General features: G+C 39.8%; 1 protein-coding gene across 5 annotated transcripts; it reads left to right on the top strand.

Annotated features, from left to right (window-relative positions):
* Positions 1–250: 250 nt before the first annotated feature.
* On the top strand, positions 251–17432 carry slc39a13 (solute carrier family 39 member 13). Of its 5 annotated transcripts, none has more exons than XM_080428447.1 (10): positions 251–338; positions 1793–2140; positions 5419–5526; positions 7354–7496; positions 10448–10555; positions 11523–11612; positions 14315–14365; positions 14570–14702; positions 15204–15303; positions 15960–17432. In XM_080428447.1, exons 2-10 carry the CDS (start codon positions 1837–1839, stop codon positions 16033–16035), a joined length of 1113 nt encoding a protein of 370 aa, XP_080284573.1. In that variant the 5' UTR covers positions 251–338; positions 1793–1836; the 3' UTR covers positions 16036–17432. The 5 variants fall into 5 exon arrangements, with proteins under 5 accessions (XP_080284573.1, XP_080284569.1, XP_080284572.1 ...); XM_080428443.1 differs by having other exon boundaries at positions 7351–7496; XM_080428446.1 differs by having other exon boundaries at positions 271–384; positions 7351–7496.
* The last annotated feature ends 2500 nt before the right edge of the window (positions 17433–19932 follow it).

Below are 19932 nucleotides of genomic sequence, written 5' to 3'. Positions count from 1 at the left end.
ATCTCGACTGTCTCCTCCTAAAACATCGCATCACCAGGCTTTCCGCAGTACCCGTGGAAAGCTTGGTTTCTATTTACTGCTCAGTACGCTGATCCGGTCTAAAGGCCGCCTACTTTATCCGGTAATTTACACTCACACATTCATGTACACGTTACGTACCGTTTCCGTATCCGCTCTAGGCCGGATCTGTAGCCTTTTTTTCCACTGCTGGACCGTGATACGTGGCTGTTTGCTTTGGTGAGTGCACAAACAGAAGCGCTGTTTGGACCAGCCTGCTGGGAAGTGTAGACTGGATGGCAGGGACACAGCGGTGGTGCAAAGACTGCCCAAATCAGAAGGTTAGAAAAACATCGCCACATGTATGAGCAACATCGTGATATCCATGTACTGCATATTAATTATTTACTTAATAGCCATATTTCCACTCTTTGGCTTGTAGTTTGTTAGTATCGCTAGCTGCGATAGCGTTTAGTTTTGCAGTGATTGTTTGCCTGATAACTCTACAGTAGCTAATCCTAGCCTGTCTGGATCAAAGTGTCTACATGGCTCTCCGACGCTCGCTGGCGAACATTAGCTAACTTTTGTTTATGTGGGTGAGTTTGATTTTGTTCAGTTATTCGTTGCCACGCTTTAAAATGCTGTTTAAAAACAGTTTAAAATGCTTTTTAAACACAAACCAATCCTCCAAAAGTGTCGTTGCATTCGGAACATGATGTAATTTCATTTGGATGTTATCTATCTATATTTAAGTAGATACATGCACACACACAGTTAGATTGTGTGTAGATTGTGCTTCGTAAATGTTGCTACTGGTGACAGGAATTAACCGTTATCTTAGAATGCATGGAATGTTGAAAGGGACAACAGGACCAGGAAAAAGTGTTAGATTGCATGATTGCATTCACTCCTGAATTTCACCTAACTGAGATTATTGACTCTCGAAGCACTAACACTTTGCTGTTAACAAAATTACCATAAAAAGTAATTACTTGAGGATTTAAGTTTCAGTCAAATCTCAGATTGTTACTCTATCCATAGTTGACCATTAAAAATGGCTTTTTTTTAATGCAACCAGTGGCTGTCAGTAGTAATGTAGCCCTGCCCTTAAACGACATGATGAAAAGTGTTCCTAAAAGGTGCTCCTTAGTCTCATAAACCTGCTAGTAATGTAGAAAAGGAATGCTTGGACAACATGTATCTTGACGTGACTGTCAGTTGTTTATCAATTCTATATTTCCTTTTTTCATGAAACGTTGTCAAATGTTTTAAAAATAATCATTGATTTAATTGTGTAAATGGGTACAGTTATCCAATTCTGGTCACAGATGTTCCATGAGTTATGAAAAAAATATGCATATTAACAATAACCATGCTGCTAGACATCTTTGATACCATTTACTGTATCACCTCTGGCTGGAGCTGGGGCGATCTGAATTAAAATCAATATCATGATCATTACAAACTTGCCTCGATTACAATTAATGAAGGAGAAAAAAAAGTGAAAATAGCAGATCTAACGGTTCACAACAGCTATTTGTGTTTGCTGTCATTGTACAATGAAGTATAATACAGGGTTAAGTGATTAATCAGACTAATGATTTAGTCACTTATAAATCTATTAGGATTATTCCATGTAGATTTGTCGATATAAGAAATAAAACAAATGTATGTATATAAAAACCTACCTCTCGATTATTCGATTAACCTACATGAGCAAGATTAGGTCGGCGGTTATTGGTTCTAAGTGATACTTTTCGGCCCCTGTTTCATTATCATTTGACCTGTCTTGCAGCATCATCCTTGTTGGTTGAAAGTGCTCTTTGGACCGTGGAACGGATGAAAGCAGGAGGCTTTGGTCGGCCCAGCTGGGCTCTAGCTGCTGTGTGTGTTGGTGTTGCCCTGCTGGTGGTGACTTCAAGCGGTCATAAGATTTCCCAGACAGCCATGGCTCATGCCTCAGCCACTGCTGCAGGACCAGGCCATGACATTTTCGGGTTCCAGGCAGCAGCAGACTTACTTGCCAGTGAACGTGCTGACGTCTGGCTGTGCTCCCTGGTCGGGTCGGTCATAATAGGACTCAGTGGGATTTTCCCCCTGCTCATCGTCCCCATTGAAGCTGGAGCAGCCCTGAAAACGGAAGGTAGGGGGTAAAATGTGTAGCCTAAACATTAAGCCTTATTTTAGTTAATGTATACAGTGTATGTAATATATATATATATATATATATATATATATATATATATATATATATATATATTATGTATATGTATTTTATTTTGAAATGTTTATTTAGTTATTTAAAAAAATGTTCAATCTTGAAGTCACATTTTTTAAAACATTTTTGACATTTAAAAAAACAAACATATAATGACAGCCCAAAATAGGGACGCCAGGTGATGAGATTAAGAAACATGAGACATGCCCTGTGGAGCTCTAGCTAGCAAGTTGGCTTCTGTAGCGTGAGTTGTTATGCTGCCATAGAAAACTCAGATGAAGAGTAGCCAATGAGTCAGTCATTGTCTTTAGTCAGAGTCTTGTGAGTCTTAGTTGGAAACATATTCCAGTGCCACCTATGCCCTAAGACAGGAGTGGAAAGAATCTATAAATGTAGCCGTCTGGAGCCAAATATATTTTAACCTGCACCCCCTCCGCTATCAACATTGTTACCCCAGCATACGGAATTACGGATCACCTTGAACTTGTAACACAAGTCTCACATCCGTCTGTGAGAGTTTTTCGGGTGCAGGGTGATCAACCCTCTTCATCTCCTAGGACAAAACGGCCCCCAGCCCTCTGTCCAAGGTGTCGGTCTGTAAGGCACTCTTTCAGGTCAGGTCAGTTAAGGGACTGGTAAGCACAGCAAAAGATGGCCTCCCTGTAATAACCCACCAGCCACAAGAACTGCCTTGCCAGGTTAACGGGCTTGCCTGGCTGCCATCTTATCTACCTGAGGATGCACCTGCCTTCCACCCAATTGGTACTCAAGCAGTGGGGAGAAGACATAAATAAACTGTTGTTTCTACGTGGCAAATCCTCACCATATGCAGGTTGTCTTCCTCTTGGGCCTGCATAACAACCAGTGTCTGCTGTTGTCTCTGTTGTAGCTGGAGAGCCACCTGTGAGACATATTGTATAGAGCCCTATGGATGGATGGCACATTTTGGGTCCAATCCATGGGGCAAACCCTGTTCGCTGGAATTGAAGCTCACTTCCGGGTTCTCGTTCAGCCTGCTGTTCCAATTAATGGCCCAGCAGATGTCGCTATTTCACCTTCGGTGGTGGCAATACATTATAATCTCAATAGAAGTCAATGAGGTTTTTTGGTGAACATTACACTTGATTTTATCACCACTACTTTATCAGTATGTTTCTAGGCTTTCTACTGGTTCTACCGAGTTCTACGGTTGCAGCCAATAGCATTAATTGCCGTTTGCATTTAGGACCGGATATAGAAAGATGGCGGATTTGAAATCGGTGAAAAATGGGCTTCATTTACAGTCTGTAGAAACCAATGGCGTGACGCTGTCCATATGTTTTTATGGTCAATGGTCCAATCCCGATTTTTTTTGGTCCTTTTTTTATTCTTCCTTTACATTTTTTTTTATTGAAATTTGAGAACATTCTACTTATAAGCAGACAAATAAATACAAATACACAACTTTTTGATTGGTAAAACCAATGACAATATATAAGGGAGAGAAAAACTTAAGGTGATGATTTTTTTTTTACTACAATGAACAAGCAAACAAGCAATATATAAATGGGACACATTTAGAAAAACTTGTTGAAACAAATGAAGTAAAAAATTCACAAGTGAAATGGAACAATAAGAATAAGTGCTTTACACATCTATGAAGAAGAAGCCTATATTCAAATGGGAGTCATTCAAAATTGCAAGGTTGCACTGTTTATGATCTAATTTGACAGTTCGTGTTATGAAAATATTTCTTGCATTGTCTTTTCTCAATTGCATTTTTGTTATTAATGATGAGATGCAGTGGCCAGGCAAAACATTTCTCATATTTTTAATAATCCCAGTGGAAGAAATAATGCAGGTACTATTGGCTGATCACGAGGACAACAAATCAGGCCCCAAAATCCAAAAATCGGATGACCTACTATAATTTAAGCTGCTCACCATAATCCCTAACCTTCATGACATATCAGTAATGGCAGTAACATCAGTATTGAGATGAATTGGGCTCACCAATCATCAGTGCTGTATCTGCAATATTCTACTAGTGTTCTGCACTCTCCATCAAATGCAACTGCATTTGGTTTGTTTAAGCAAAAGCCAGGATGTATTCTGCTTATGCATTATGAGCCATCCGGACTTCCATTTTCCATTTGGTGGGAAACACTTGCTATGCATTGAGGTTAACCTGAACACTGGTCTCTTGGGTTGCCACACCCACTGTAATACAGCCTTCCACGTTTTTATTTCAGGCCATGGGTTTTCTAGGGCAGTCCTAACCCTGAGGTTAGTCAGTTACTGTACCAAAGGAAATCATAAACAGAGTTTCTGTGGAAGATCATTTGCTATATACAGTATAATAAGGCTGCATAATTGTGTGCAAATATGCATGTTCTCATTTAATTTACTGTCATTATTTTTGACTGAAAAGTTATTATATTATATTTATATAATTATATAAATTCTTATTAAATTATCATGTTATAGTGGAAGAAGGCCCCTTTAAAATTGCAGTGTAAATTTAGTTTTCATAAACCTCATTGATTGATTGATTGAATACTTTATTGGTCAGAGATGTAAACAGCACGAGGAGGTAGAGTCTGACGTTAAGGCTAAAAGGATAACGCAAAAAGTCCTTGGGACTTGTTTCCATTGTCGTCCTATGTATTCAATTCATCAACATCTAGCATAAAAAAATAACACGTTGATGTCATCAACAAATACAAAAACACTATGTGTACAAAGGAGAAAATGGGAAAAACGTCAGCAGTAATTGACACCTCTTTTCTATGGGAAATTGCATTTACCTCCCCTTGTGGTCTACTGATAGATAGTTTCTCAGGCTAGTTTAGAAAGAAACCAGTGATTCACATTTTTTAATGGATGGTGTCGGGGCATTCCACATTTTGGTGGCAGACTAGTAGAATGAGAATTTTCCCATGTTTGTTCTATATTTGGTTAGTGCCAGACTGTTGTCGCTCCCTCTAGTATTGTGGCTGTGGGTGTCACTCACTTTAGAGAAGTAGTTTTTAGGTCAGGTATTGAGGGCACTGCCCCTTTGACTATCTTAAATCCCATTTTTATCACAATCTCAAGTTGAAAAGGGAAGATCAAAGATGAAAAATTGTTTTGTTTCCACGTTAACAGAAGCAAGCGAATACACCAGGTTCACGAGAATAAACGCATGCTCTGCTTTGCTTTCATTTCATTTTTATGTTGCTCAGCTGGATGCCAGAAGTTGAAGCAGCTACTGAGCTTTGCTATTGGAGGCCTGCTAGGTGATGTGTTCCTCCACCTCCTCCCAGAGGCTTGGGCCCTATCTGGCAGCTCAGGTGAGACATCCAACACTGCTGAGTTTTGTTGTTGAGAAATCAATTGTATTTGGACCTGTATTTCTTCACAGCAGGCGTATAGAGAATGGTTTTGTTGCAATTTCCCTCAGAGCTCATAGTGTTCCACATCCCGCAAACTATGGGTCAGATCGATTAATGCTCACAATGGGCCTCATTCACCAACCGTTCTTAAGAGGAAATTTATTGTAGCCTGACAGCGCGTTGCGGGTTCGAGTCCCAATCCCGACGGCCTTTATTGCATGTCACTCCCCACCTCTCTCCCCATTTCCTGTCAGCTTACTATCCATAAAGGCATAAAAGCCCAAAAATAAATCTTTAGCAAAAAATAAGATTTTGGCATACACCAATGTTTTCTTAGCTGTGATTTGTTCTTGGGTCAGAAAAAAATCTACGCACACTCAAGAGCACTCTTAGGCACATTTGAGTGCTGATATGTTTGCGCAAAACATTTTCTTCTGTTTTCTTCAATTCTACAATTGCATAATATAGGATTTAAATCACAATGATATTTATATCATATCCTTAGATCAGTGGTTCTCAAAGTTTGGTCTTGGGACCCCCAGGAGTCCTTGAGGGAGTTCCAGAGGGTCCACAGCCAAACAAGGAACAGTTTAACCACTTCAACCCTATTTTATACTTTGTTTGGTGTAGCTGATGTACAAGATCACAACACATCAAATTACTGCCTGTTTTGTGTTTGTAGATTGGCTACTTTCGAAACATTTAGATAAATCTTGGGGGGGGGGGGCTGGACGTAGCGCGTGGAAGGAACACGTTATTCCAACCAGTTCCTTTCCCCTCCATCAGGCGCCCCGGCTGGCCAGGGGGAGGCAGTATAGTGACCAGGATTTATGCATGTTTTTGTGAGGGTGCCTACCCTAGGGGACACAGGGAGAACATGCAAACTCCACACAGACAACCCCACCTACAGTAGGGTATGGGCACTGATGACGCAGAGTAGAGAACACGCCCCCAGCGTCCCCTGCGGGAATCGAACTCAGGACCTTCTAGCTGTGAGGCGACAGCGCTACCGACTGCGCCACCGTGCCCTCCTAATTTAGACATTCTTGACTTAATTCTCTCAACTTTGTTGTGATTTCCTATGATTTCTGTGAGCATAAATCACACAGGTGTGACTGCAGGCAGGGCCATGCAGTCATGCCCTTATATGTGGATTGGTGAGGCAGCTCCATATGGTAATTAGGATGCTAATTAGGATAGGTGGGGTGTCTACCTATGATAATTAGGATTAACTGGCACACCCCTTTAAGTTACGAGGATTGGGATTCATCATCATAAGAACATAGTTACGAACAATTCTGCCTTATAAGAACGTTTCATGTATCTGACTCGACTTCTCTTAGGAATTTAAGAAGAAAACTTACAAAGTTATTGGTGAATGAGGCCCAATATGCTCTCATCGTCGCTGTCGAGCAGAAACCTTGTATGTCCAAAACTGTTACCTTTTTTTAAGGATATGGAAAAAATAACCTGTTCCAATCGATCTAATATAGTCATTATTTAGTCACAAGCTCTTGTTAATAGTTTTCATTGGTTCAATATTTATAAAGATCCACAGACACACCACTTTCACTTTGAACATTTTTCACAAATATCGGATCTACAAGTTCACAACACCATGGCGACGTGTTGTGAGCTTGTAGATCAGCTCTTTTCGCTACCTTTGCACTTCATAAATATGTACTGGTAGGTGCAAGGTTTCTGCCCGACAGCAACGTTATGTATGTTGTCTCCCAATGTGTTTCTGTACTCTCATACACTGTACCTATCCTTCTGTTCCAGCAGGTAGTGACCACCACCAATACATGAACCAGGGCCTGTGGGTAATCCTTGGCCTACTGTCCTTCTTACTGCTGGAGAAGATGTTCCCTGGCCAAGGCAGTCTTGAGGACACTGCACTATCTCCAGTGCCCTATTTGAATACCACCGTAAGTCTTGTGATAGACCTAATTTACATTCATTAAATGTAAATATAAGTAGGACTGCACAATTCAATTCTATGCAATACAACATCCTAATCCAGGATTTATTTCATGTTGATAAGAGAGTCTCCTATTACCAAGAACACACCTGGACCATCCCAAAAGACCAGAGCCAATTCAACGTGCTCGAGTAAAATATGTGTCCCAGGTACAATATATGTACCAGGGCACGACAAATGGTGCCGTAGACCCTAAGACAACTTGGCCATTGGGACATTTTTACATAGGCCTACTAATAATTATCTTAAAAATATTTATTTTTATTTTTTTGTTTCAGATCCTTTAAAATGCTTTATGTGGAGATCGTCTAAAATGCTCTATGTGGAGATTGTCTGAAAAAGTAGAGAGCTGTTACAACTCAATGAGTGTTGAGGCTATTCCTGTCAGTGCAAATACTGTATCATGTAACAGACCTGTGTTGTGCCTTAAGACAAGACTGATGTCTGAGATGTTTGGACAATTGATACCTGTTTTCACATCCCTTCTTTTGTTAGGTAGACAATGTCCAGTGTAGTCCTCCTTTGTACTTGTTTTTGGCTCACTGATATCAGTAACGTTAGGGAAATTTTGCTGATGTTGTGGATTTTGGAGCAAAATGTATTATGCAAGTGCAAATGTTGTCCATTTAACTACTGCAAAATGAGCACAGTACTTGTTCCATACAAACTTTCTACAATGCTGATTGCACTCGATAGGAGGCGCGGTACCCAGCCTGTATCCTGCCTCTCATCCTTGTATTGCCAAGACTGACATCCAAGTCTGGGCTCATTCAGCGTAGCATCTATTTATAGCGCTGGGGGTTAGGCAGCTGGTGTACCCTCTTCAGACTGCTTGCAAGTGTATGCTCAGCAAACAGACAGATGAATTGCGGCAGAGGCGTGTTGGTTTGTGAGACCGCTCTTCAAATATTTGGAAGTTGGATTTTTGTGATTTCTTCTTAACACATTGGGTGCCAGAATGTTATAATAACAGAATACGTTCGGTGCCGGGAATCTCACCGTTAAGCTCCATTGTGCTGTTTAAAGCTGTAGACTCCATGACGAGCGATCCATGAAAAAAAAGCATGCCTCAATTTTACCCGATGGTCTTGGCTAACGGCTGGAACGATAACATCTCTCACGCGAGTAACAATGGTGGAGCGATCGCGGATGCAAAATGAGTTGTTTTCCCCAGCGAAAAAAGTTTCGGAGTTATAGGCGTTTTAAAGAAGGAAATAGACCGGAAGCGGATGGGGAGCCATGTTTTTGAAACGATGATCCATCTGGCCCTTCCTTCTCAGAATCGCCTAGGGTGATCTCAGAGCTGCTCTAGCCCCTCCCGCATGGAAATAAACGAAACAAACAAAAAGACAAAACTCACGTATTTATACGTTTTTTAGGAAAGTTGGCACTCCACGGGTGTATTTACAAAACCGTATTAATACGGTTTTGGCCCTTAATGTGTAAAAAAAAAAAAACTTTCTTATGCATAAATGATGTGTCTTAACTGTATTGCAAGGGATATACGATGACCTTTCTAGTGTAACGCTCAGAGGAGGCTGATGTAGTCTGTCGCTAATTATTTATTATTTGTATTATTATTATTATTATTATTTAGCTAATATATGTATGCTTTGATTCGACTTTTAAAGTCATTTAGAATTGATGATCAGAACTGAACTGTCTTCAAGCTCCCACCTCACAGTTTAGCTTAGGGGGTGAATTGTTCTTACAGTTGATCACACTTTAATACTTCCTCATACTTAAATCACAGAAATGGAACAAACATCTCTTGACTACATCCAGAGGACGGCAGGCTATTTCCACTTAATTTGACTGTTAGTCGACCCTAAATGGCAACACAAGTGTTTTTTGAATGAGAGAACAGGGAAGTTGACCCTTCTCGGAAAAGGAGAATAGCCTGAGGTGACCAGATATTTTATTTTCTATTCAAAACATGCAAACCTTGTAGAACACCAGTGTGGTAATATAAGGATCATGGCTTGTGGTTGGGATGAATGAAGTTAATGCATGGATGAATGAAGTTCATGAAGGATGAATGGATTTGGAATGATGGGATATCACTGCATATGACAGTTAGGGTGCAAGAGTTAAGCAAACTAATTGATTTAATCAATTATAAAACATCACACCCAAGTGTGAAGTGAAGTGAGTGGTGCCTTTGATGAGTTCATTATGCGCATGTGTTGAACTCCTGTTTGTGTTTAATTATTGTAACTGGTTGCATCTTTGTGTTGCAATCAGCTGCAGCTGTTGAGGCCAGACACAAACATGTTGAGGCCGTCCGCAAACATACCGACGGACAGACACACACACACGGTCAAATGTAGGAGTGGTTGGCACCACTCCAAAAAATAAAATAAAGCTAAATTATAGAAAATAGCAGATCAACAAGCTCACAATGTGTTGCAATGCAATAGATCAGCTTTTACAGCGGAGGGTTGATGCTAGAACATGTAACCGTGCTCTGAAGGATGCGTTAACAGGTTTTGATGCCTCCACTTGACGTTTTCAGTGTGGCTACAGCCATTGTAAACAATGATTTATGCGAGTGTCTGACGCTTTCAGTGTCAGGGTCTTTAGTCTAAGAAAAAGGATCCACTGTCACATAACGTTTTCCCCTTGTTCCAGTTTTTCCCCTTTTCCCCAGTGTTCCGCTTAATTATCTATAGTTTTATTTTTAGTGTGACATTGCAGATTACACAGAAGGAACAAATTCATGCTTCTGCGAATAGAAAATAAAGGCACAAGCTCCCTAACGCAGATCTAACTCACCTGCAAAGGGAAGCCTTTAATATTGTGCATTATTAAACTGTGATGCATTCATTGCCTAATAACAGATTATGGTGATTGCCCTCCTGAATGACACAACCTTTCATTTGATTATTCTTTTTACAGACACCATCAAACTCTGCAGCGATATCGCACAAGAATGGAAACCACTCAGAGACACGGAACGGCTCGAAGCCACAGCACTCCCCGAAGGAAGGATCAGAGAAAATCAAGGTATTGTGGGGACACCAGCTGTCAAGATAACAAAAAATTAAACTATATCATGGGAAAGAATATGAATAATAAATAAACTGGACACACAAAGTCTGTTGCAAGAGAGCTTAGAGGAAGCTAAGACCATCTGTTCCAAAAATAAATGGGAATAATTCTGGTGCATTTTGATTCCAGGGCCTTTAAAAGCACAGCGGGGGAAATGTTAAGCAACTAACAGCATGTCATGACTTAATTAGCAAGTAGAATTGGGTCAGACATGTTAAAGCTTTTGACTTTTGTTATACAGGTCGGCATTGGTTTTGAATTAGAAATTCTGCCAGGGTTATGTTTAGTTCTTAAATCTATCAATTTAAGAGAAATGTAGGCCTACAGTAGGTTGGAAAATGTCTGTATAACAATAACAATAGAAGCCTAATATCTCCATTAGGAAGGGGGGATTCCCCCGCAAGGGGCGACCTTGGTTCAAAGCCAGGGGGTTGTTGAAATTCTCAATTCATGTTCCCATTGATGCATAAATATGATTTAGCATGAATAATTAAACTTTTATTAGACAGACATTTTGAATAGATAAGAAAAGATAGTAATTTACTGTTTAACCATATCATCCTAATGGATAATAATACGGTGGTCCCCACTCCTTGAGGTAATACTATGAGCAGTGAACGCAATTAGTACGGCACTCTGGAAGCCGTTAGGGGTTAAGTGTCTTGCTCAGGGCCACTTCAACACAACATTGCCAGGCCTGGGAATCGAACCTGTGATCTTCTGCCTCCCAGGCCGGCTCTCTACCCATTCAGTTATGGCTGTCATCCTAAAGTATAAGGGAAATTATTATCTTTAGGAGCCATCAAGACAAGTAGGAGCTGTATGCTATTATAAAATAATAGCACATTGCCTACAGGAGTTCCTCAAATCACTAGTCATGTGTAAATAAAAGGTTGTACTAAACATATTTCATATATTACAGACAAGTGGTTACTTAAACCTCCTGGCAAACTGCATTGACAACTTCACCCATGGGCTGGCTGTGGCTGGGAGTTTTCTGGTCAGCAGAAAGGTAAGGACACAGGATCTAAAACTATTTCTTGTATTTCTTGTCCATCACATAATGACTTTGTCTCAAATGGAGGGCAGCTGCCTGCTGCCCCCCGCCGCATGATTAGCTACCGTAATTCAAAGGCAACCTTTTTGTGTGAAGGTCTCTGAAAATAAATGTGACTGAGACAGGTAGGAAGCTTGTCATGAACTTGAAGTGTTCGCAGCTCATGCACAAACACAGCAACCCTCTTAATGGCTAATGTTAGCCACAGTTTTCTCTGTTTAAAGAAGTATACTTCTGGTATTTTTGATATCTCCTTCGACCATACTGAAATCCAAAATGGTTACCTTTTATTTAAAAAATGAACTAGCTGCTAGCAGTTATTGCAAGAATAAAAAGGTTTTCATGAAAACAAAATAATTTCTGTTTGTACAAAACAGAAATTAACAATGTTACTTTGCTAAAATCAAATACCGTAATTTCCGGACTATAAGCTGCTACTTTTTCCCCATGCTTTGAACCCTGCGGCCTACAACGGTGCGGCTAATCTATGGATTTTTACAGCTAACGGCCACTAGGGGACCTTTTAAATCTATGGATTTCACACCTGCGGCTTATAGTCCAGTGCTGCTTGTATATGCACACATTTGTTTTTTTCCCTAAATTTGGCTGGTTTAGTGTCTTGATCAGGGACACTTCGGCACCAACTCTGGGGGAGCCCAGGATCGAACTTGGAACCTTCAGTTCCCCAACCGGCCACTCCCTCCTGAGCCATTACCGCCCTTGCAAGCTCACAATGCATCACAATGCAATGCGTTGAGCTTGTAGATTAGCTATTTTCACTAATTTCTTCACGATACTCTACTGCGACGAAGTACAAAATAACGCTTACATGCTTAATCAATTTGTTGATACTGTATCTACAGTAGAATGTTTTTAAAAATATTTAAAAAGTGCTTCTCGATTATTCTATCAATCAAAAAAGTAATCGATAGAATAATCCCTAAGACAATAATCAATAGTTGCAGTGTTTCAACAGGACACTGCAGTCTACAGTCAGCTCCAACAAGTGTGCATTACTTCATGTTGAGGGCAATGTGGATTAATTTCACATGCATCATTTTGCATTCCAAAATAAATGTTAAAGGCATACTAGGTAACGTTTTCAACAAAACTAAAGTTAAATTGTATATCTTTTGTGAGTGGCAAAAGTTTCACTACACCCACTCCATGAATTTCACCCCCGGAAGCCTTTTATTTATATATTTTCTATTGAACGTGGACTGGGGGGACTTTCCCGGGAAAATGACGTTCCTGGCCAACGTCATGACGTCGTGGCCGACGTCCTGGCCGACGTCATGACGTCGGCCAGGAAATACCGCAACGGTTTCCTGTTTGGCCAGGAACTACCGCGCTAATAACAAAAAGGAACCTCACGCTGATTTCAAGAGAATGTAGGATTGGAAGATCGAAAAAGAATAGAAAAAGAAAGCACAGCTCATGGTAACTAATGCTCCACTGGCTAAGAGAAACGATCCGTAGATAGTATAAAACAATTAAAAGATCGCTTTTTGAAACGCTTCCGGCTTCCGGTGAAAACGAATGGAATTCTGGGTAATCGAGGACTACGGAAATTGTATGCAGTGACGGTAGTGACCAGCAGAGGTTGCTAAAAATCGTTATTTGTGATTCTGCATTGTACAACTTTAAGTGGCCACAAAGGGACGCTGTATTACTAAGTGAAAGCAAGGCATATAGAAATGTGTTGACTTGGGAATTGGCACTGATTATGCCTGCCTTGTGAGTATCATGTTTGGCACAGGTCTCTGGAATAGTACAAGATACACCATATGAGGGCTCTGTGAGTTCTGAACTGGCGCAGATCATTACTCATGCCAAAGTATAATACGATAACGTAAGCCTTTTTTAAAAGGTGTATTTAATGCACAGTGTTGAAATACAATCAGTAAAGAGATGGACTGTCTGATTCACGTTAACATGGATTTGTTACATTAAGTTAAGTTATATCCATGATAGTGGTATATATGATGAAGCTAGTCCAGCTGGAGAAGCATAAGGCTAACAGCATGAACTGCAGAGCAGTGTGCCAGAGAGGAAGTTGACTAGATGTCTTAAATACACATGACTCCCACTTGCTATTTTCTGCGTACACTCATACATCACATGCGATCATGCTTCAACTACATGCACAGTGTGAAGCTGTGTTTAAACTGGTGTGGCGCAGTAAGTGGACCATGTGTAGTGTATTATATTGCAGTTCATGTTATAGAATACATAGTTTGAACAAACCTGTCCCACATTAAGTCCTGCCCCATTATAGATACTTTTAAATCAAATCTAAAGATCCACCGCTTCTCTTGCTTTTAGTTCTGTTTGAGGATGCTCCATGATGTATGTCTTTCTGTCTGGTCAATTTCATGCATTCACAATGTTTCATTTTTTTTGTATTTAATGTTTTATAGACTGTAAGTATATATCTTATATTCTTCTCGATTTTTATTGTTTATTTATTTATTTTGGATTACTGTGATTTACTTGTTTTTGATTTGTTTGTTTTTATATGGCTATCAGTTTGCTGGTCATCCTTGATTGGAAAGTACTTTGGGTCAACTGCTGTTGTTCTTAAATGTGCTATATAAATAAAGATGACTTTACTTGACTTGACAAGATTTCATCACTTAATGTGACTGTTGTTGCAGGTTGGGTATCTCACCACCTTTGCCATACTGCTCCATGAAATTCCCCATGAGGTGAGATTACCTGCGTCGTGGCATTTACCTGGAATGTAACTTAACATTTCATTGGATTGGTCATATTATGTTAGGATTTAAAAACCTGTATAATTTAACTGCCACTTCTTTATCTCTAGGCTGTCTGTGGCAGAATTAAGATCATATTATAATTGTGGTCAGTCACAGTTTTTCCATAACCTATTTTGTGAATTGTACTATTAGGTGGGTGACTTTGCCATCCTGCTCCGGGCTGGGTTTGACCGGTGGAGTGCTGCACGGATGCAGCTGTACACAGCACTGGTAGGGGTGCTGGGAGCCTGTTTTGCTCTGTGTGCTCAGTCACCAAAAGGCACAGGTGAGCACAATACCACCTCAAGAGAGGTTTTTATACTTTTAAGGTTTATAAATAATCATGTCACTGATGATTACATTTGAAAATCCTCAGTGTTAATTTAAGAGACTCTCAGAGTTCATGGATACATTAAAGGTTCTTACAGAGGCATTTATTAAGATATATTTATTTCAATATTGTTTGTGTCATGACTCATGAGTACATCCACATAGATTGCAAATATTACACGGCGCCGGGGATAAAACAACACCGTTTTTATTCAGTATGAGGTGTATTTTTCACAGTGAATAAAGGCATGAACCTGTATGGGCATCAACTTGATGAATAGTTGTCAAGCTAAATACTATTTTTTGTATCATTTATTCATCATGTCTCAGTTGTGTAAAGACATTTTGCACTGAAGATTTTACAGTGTAGAAATAATGTCAGTACATTCACATAGAAACAGAATTTCTGTTCCACAGTTGCTACATATGATCTCACTTACAATCTTTATTCAAATAGAAAATGCAACAGCGTGGATATTGCCATTCACCGCTGGAGGTTTCCTGCATATAGCCTTGGTGAATGTGGTGCCAGACCTGCTAGAGGAGTCCAGTTGGAGGTATATATAGTTATTTTATTTTATTTTTTGATCACATTAATATTCCAGTCTATTACCCAGTTTTGGGTCGTGGATCCATTTTTATGGGTTGAGTAAATATCCCTTTTTCCCGTTTCGTAATTTTTTATGTATTATTTCAAAAGAAAAAAATATATGATATACTTTATATTTATCGTCGCTGTGTGGCAGAAACCAGCTAACTCCAATTTTTCATCTTTTTATTTATTTTTCATAAATCACTGCTATTGAACATTGGTCTGTGTGTTGGTTAAAATATTGAACCAATGAAAAGTATTAAAAAGTGCGTCTGACAAAACCAGCTAACTCCATTGGATCCTCAAACTTTCTGCTAAACCAGCTAACTCCACCAATGGGGGGTGGAGTTAGCTGGTTTTGCTGACGCCAGGCTCCACACCCTTTTGACCTCCAACCTCATTGTGAGCTTGGAGGTCCATTTAGCTGTTCTTATCAATGATGAACAAAACCTCCTAACTCCACTTTTTGTTTTGTTTTTTTCATTTCCTGAAAATTAACATTTTGTAGTTAGCTGGTTTTGGCCCGACAGCAGAGATATACTGTATATATATTTATAATGTGGGTGTGTTTATTCATGTTTTGATATTTCCCTGAGCCTGTTTTTACATTATGTTTTCCAGACATTCCCTAATACAGATCCTGCTCATCTGTTGTGGTGTGGCTGTTATGGCCCTCTTGTCCGCCATTGTAGACTGACCATGTGGGTAGACTGACCATGTGGGTAGACACTCTTTCACCTCACCAGATGATTCACACTAAAACTCAACACTGCAGAACGATCCCACAGCTCCACTAAGCCCCTCACATCTTCGTGTCCTTCCCTTCCCTGGAATAAGTTTGATGTCCCAACTGCAGCACATTGGAAAATATAGGAGACCAAAACAATCATGCTTCTTTGATACAATCATCACAACCACCTTCACAAACAACATGAAAAGGAAACGGAAGAGGCAATAACAATGGCACTTTAAAGGATGGTCCGGCTTTAATCACAATGCCAACTTTCTCTCAACCATACTCAGTATGTTCAGTTCATCTACTGACAGGAAATGTGTATGGACACTTGAGAAATGTGCCAGATTTAGAATATCAAGGGAATTAAGAATGCTACTTTGGATGTTTGTTACTGAACTGACATTGACCAGACAATCATTGTTTTGCACATACGTATAATGTACCTGCTCAAGACAAAAGGGTGTTATTAGTTCTACATAGGCCTTTCTGAGTTTGAAATTAGGCAACATTTTGCTTTTTTAACTGTTTGTCGACAGTATATAGCACAATGTTGTGCATCTTTTTGTGTGTGTGTGTGGTCTATTTATTTAAAACGATTGGACAAGCAACATCAAATATAAGTGTTATGATTATCACCACTCCATTATACTACCTTGACATGAAACAAGTGCCAAGAAACAATATGCTGCTTGGTGCAGTCTGTTACATTTGTGTATGCTGTAAAGCAAAGCGTGCCTCTTTATTCTTCTTTATTTTTACTGCCCACATGCAATACAATTGACATATCCAGCGAGTGATTTGATCACCATGACTCAGTGCCTAATATATACTAAGCTCTACTTAATTGAATATGAATTAAGAAATCCTACGGTATATGATATAGCTAATAGTATTTATTTTTGAAAAAAGGAAATTATAAATGTGTTTTTTCATTCTGGTACACTACTTGTTTTTCAAATGCAACTTTCCATAATGTGTTTTGCTTAATAATTGAAATAAAACAATGCATGATCATTTGTAAGACGACCCAGAATTCTGAGAAGAAAACGTCTGCAAAGAAATGTCTTCCTACGAAGTACTGTATGTACATTAACACTCCTGTCACATCTCGTATCTACGGTATTAGATCTATATCTCGATTGATAGATATTTGGTAGTTACCTCCGCCAGGCTGAAGGCCGGGACGGAGATATGTTTTCACCCTTGTCTGTGTTCGCAGGGAATCTCGCAGGCCAACACTCTCCAAATATTCTTCCCAATCCGTAAGTGACAGTCATTTAATATTTGTGTGAATGCATTACCACAGAACCTTTGACCCTAATTCCATTGTCCCCCATTAAAGCAGTTGACAGACAGAAGAGCAACAAGTCTTATCTTTCTGTCTGTCTGTTAAAACTACAACAGATTTGTCCATGTGTGATCAGCCATGGCAGGGTTGCCTGGGTGAGGGTGTCTGATGTTGAATGACACCAGGTTACATCACTGGAGCATCAACAGATGTATGTTATCAATCACTCAATATAAGTATAATTGTCTTCCAAACTTTACAAAACAATTGCCCCAAATTTGAATCACAGATTGAGGCGTGTCTACATAGCACAGAGACCTAAGCAATTTAACCCAGACCCATAGGGGACAAATATGACAAAAGTCACTATTTGTTTAACAAACATGATTTTATTTCACCAATCACGTGACAATGCGTGTTATAAACAGCTTTTTCATATATATGTATATTCCATGTGCTGTAACTGGAGTTAGAGGTTAAGTGTCTTGCTCATTGACACCTCGACACATAGCCGGGGTCGGGAATCAAACCTGGGACCTTCTGTTTCCCATGCCACCTCTACCCATTCAGCTAGGGCAGCCACAATGAACAGCATAAGAATTTGGTAAACCTCTCTCCTGATACTTGCTGCAAGGATCATGTAAGGTGGTCAGGATTGGAAGCCCAACTGTGGAGAACTGCACCTGCTGAACACAAACTCTGCACCATAAGCATATTTTCTGCAGCAAGGGTTCTGTGCCTAAAATGTCAGATGGGCGACAAGGGAGGGGGGTATTGATTGTGCGCTCACACTTGTCCAATTCCAACACAGTCTGTTTGGCAAGCTCCTGTTGCCATAACGACTCCCCTGCGGGTTGCCTTCCTAAAGCCTAATTTATGCTCCGTACACACGACAGTGTCGCGCGCCAAAAATAGCAGACCTACAAGCTCACAAAGTGTCGCATCTACGACGCTTTGTGAGCTTGTAGTTTGGCTATTTTCGACGTACGACACCATCGTGTCACGGAAGTATTAGTTGGGCCTTAGCCATTACAGAATGACAGAAAACTATTACAAATGAAGACAAGAGCAAACCACTCAATTTACACTTTGGTCAATGTACAAACATGAACATTTATCACATCTTTCAATATAGAGTTGGACGGTATTGCAGGGTTTTTCAGCAGCTGTAAATTCATAAGCAAAAAGGTTGATAATCACACTGTTCCCAGAGAAGGCTATTAATAATCAGCAACTCTTTTCTGTTCCTAAGACTTGTATATTGTATGCATAGGATGTTTTTAATTATGAGTATGAATTAACACAGATTAATGGATGAGTGTCAGACTTTTTTTTAGAATTGTCTCCATAAATAACAATTATTTACAAAATTCTATACCAATCAGATATCATACAATTCCAATCCCATGTGGAAAGGTTCCCATAGCTACATAACTCAAGTTTGTGGAAGTCATATACATAGGAAAGCAATTAAGATGCCTATCATTAATCGCAATATCTTATGTGGCTTTTGTTATTTTAAAGAATGTTTTTGGGGGTTTTTCTGCCTTTATTGATAGGAAAGTAAGCTGATGAGCGATGGGGGGGTGACACACAGCAAAGGTCGTCAGGAATGGGAGTCGAACCCGCTGTCAAGCTGAACTGCCAGCGTATGTGGTATGCGCCTGGACCGCTAGGCTAGCAGGCGCCCTGTGGCTATTGTTCTTTATAGCACCGAACATAAAGTCTGCTGTTGGCATGTGACTTCATCATAGTTAGAATAGACTGACTGAATCGCTGGATGCTTTATAAGGCAGTGGTGCTTTTTCATATCAAGGATGACCAAATTAATGTGTATTTAGCCGCAGACATATTTGAATAGATTTTGTGCCAGGGAACTCCATACAAAATTTATGTTGTTTAAATGTTTCAGAAAATATACAAAATTCGCCAGATTTTTTGAAAATAGCAGATCTATAAGCTCACAACGTGTCACAATGTGACGCGTTGTGAGCTTGTAGATCAGCTATTTTCAAGAAGCCGGTGTATATTTAGGGTTATAGTGGTTAAACTGCCCCCTCATGGACTCCTGGGGGTCCCTGGACCCCACTTTGAGAACCACTGCTTTAAGGACAGCTAAAACTATTTCACATGCATGATTGTTTTCTTTTTTCTTTTCTTCCCTTTCCATATTTTTAAAACAATACATTAAATGGTGGATCTGTGTATGGTACAAAATAGAGGCTCAGGCTCTTGTGTTGTCCTTTTATTCTTCCGCTGTTTTTCGCATAATCGCAGTATTAGCCTAACTGTGCAGTTGTTTTTTTTGCGAAACTCTGCAATATGGTAGAGGGCTATGCCAAACGGCAAAGACATGAAACTCACAACCATTGGCCAAGGGGTGGCGCTGTAGCAATTAATTGAAAAATGCAAACTTTTTGACCGTTTGACCGACAGCAATAAAACTTCAATACGTATGCGTCTCCTCATGAGGAACGAGTGTGTCACTTCGACCTATGACCTTTAGATTTCCCACCATTTTGAATTATATGAAAAACTGTTCAAATTGATCTACTCGTGGGATTTTTGAG

Source organism: Gymnoscopelus braueri (assembly GCF_963280865.1).
Source record: "Gymnoscopelus braueri genome assembly, chromosome: 1".
NCBI classification, from domain to species: domain Eukaryota; kingdom Metazoa; phylum Chordata; class Actinopteri; order Myctophiformes; family Myctophidae; genus Gymnoscopelus; species Gymnoscopelus braueri.
The sequence above is the reverse complement of the archived record's forward strand: the minus strand, read 5'-3'. Positions and strand labels throughout refer to the sequence as shown.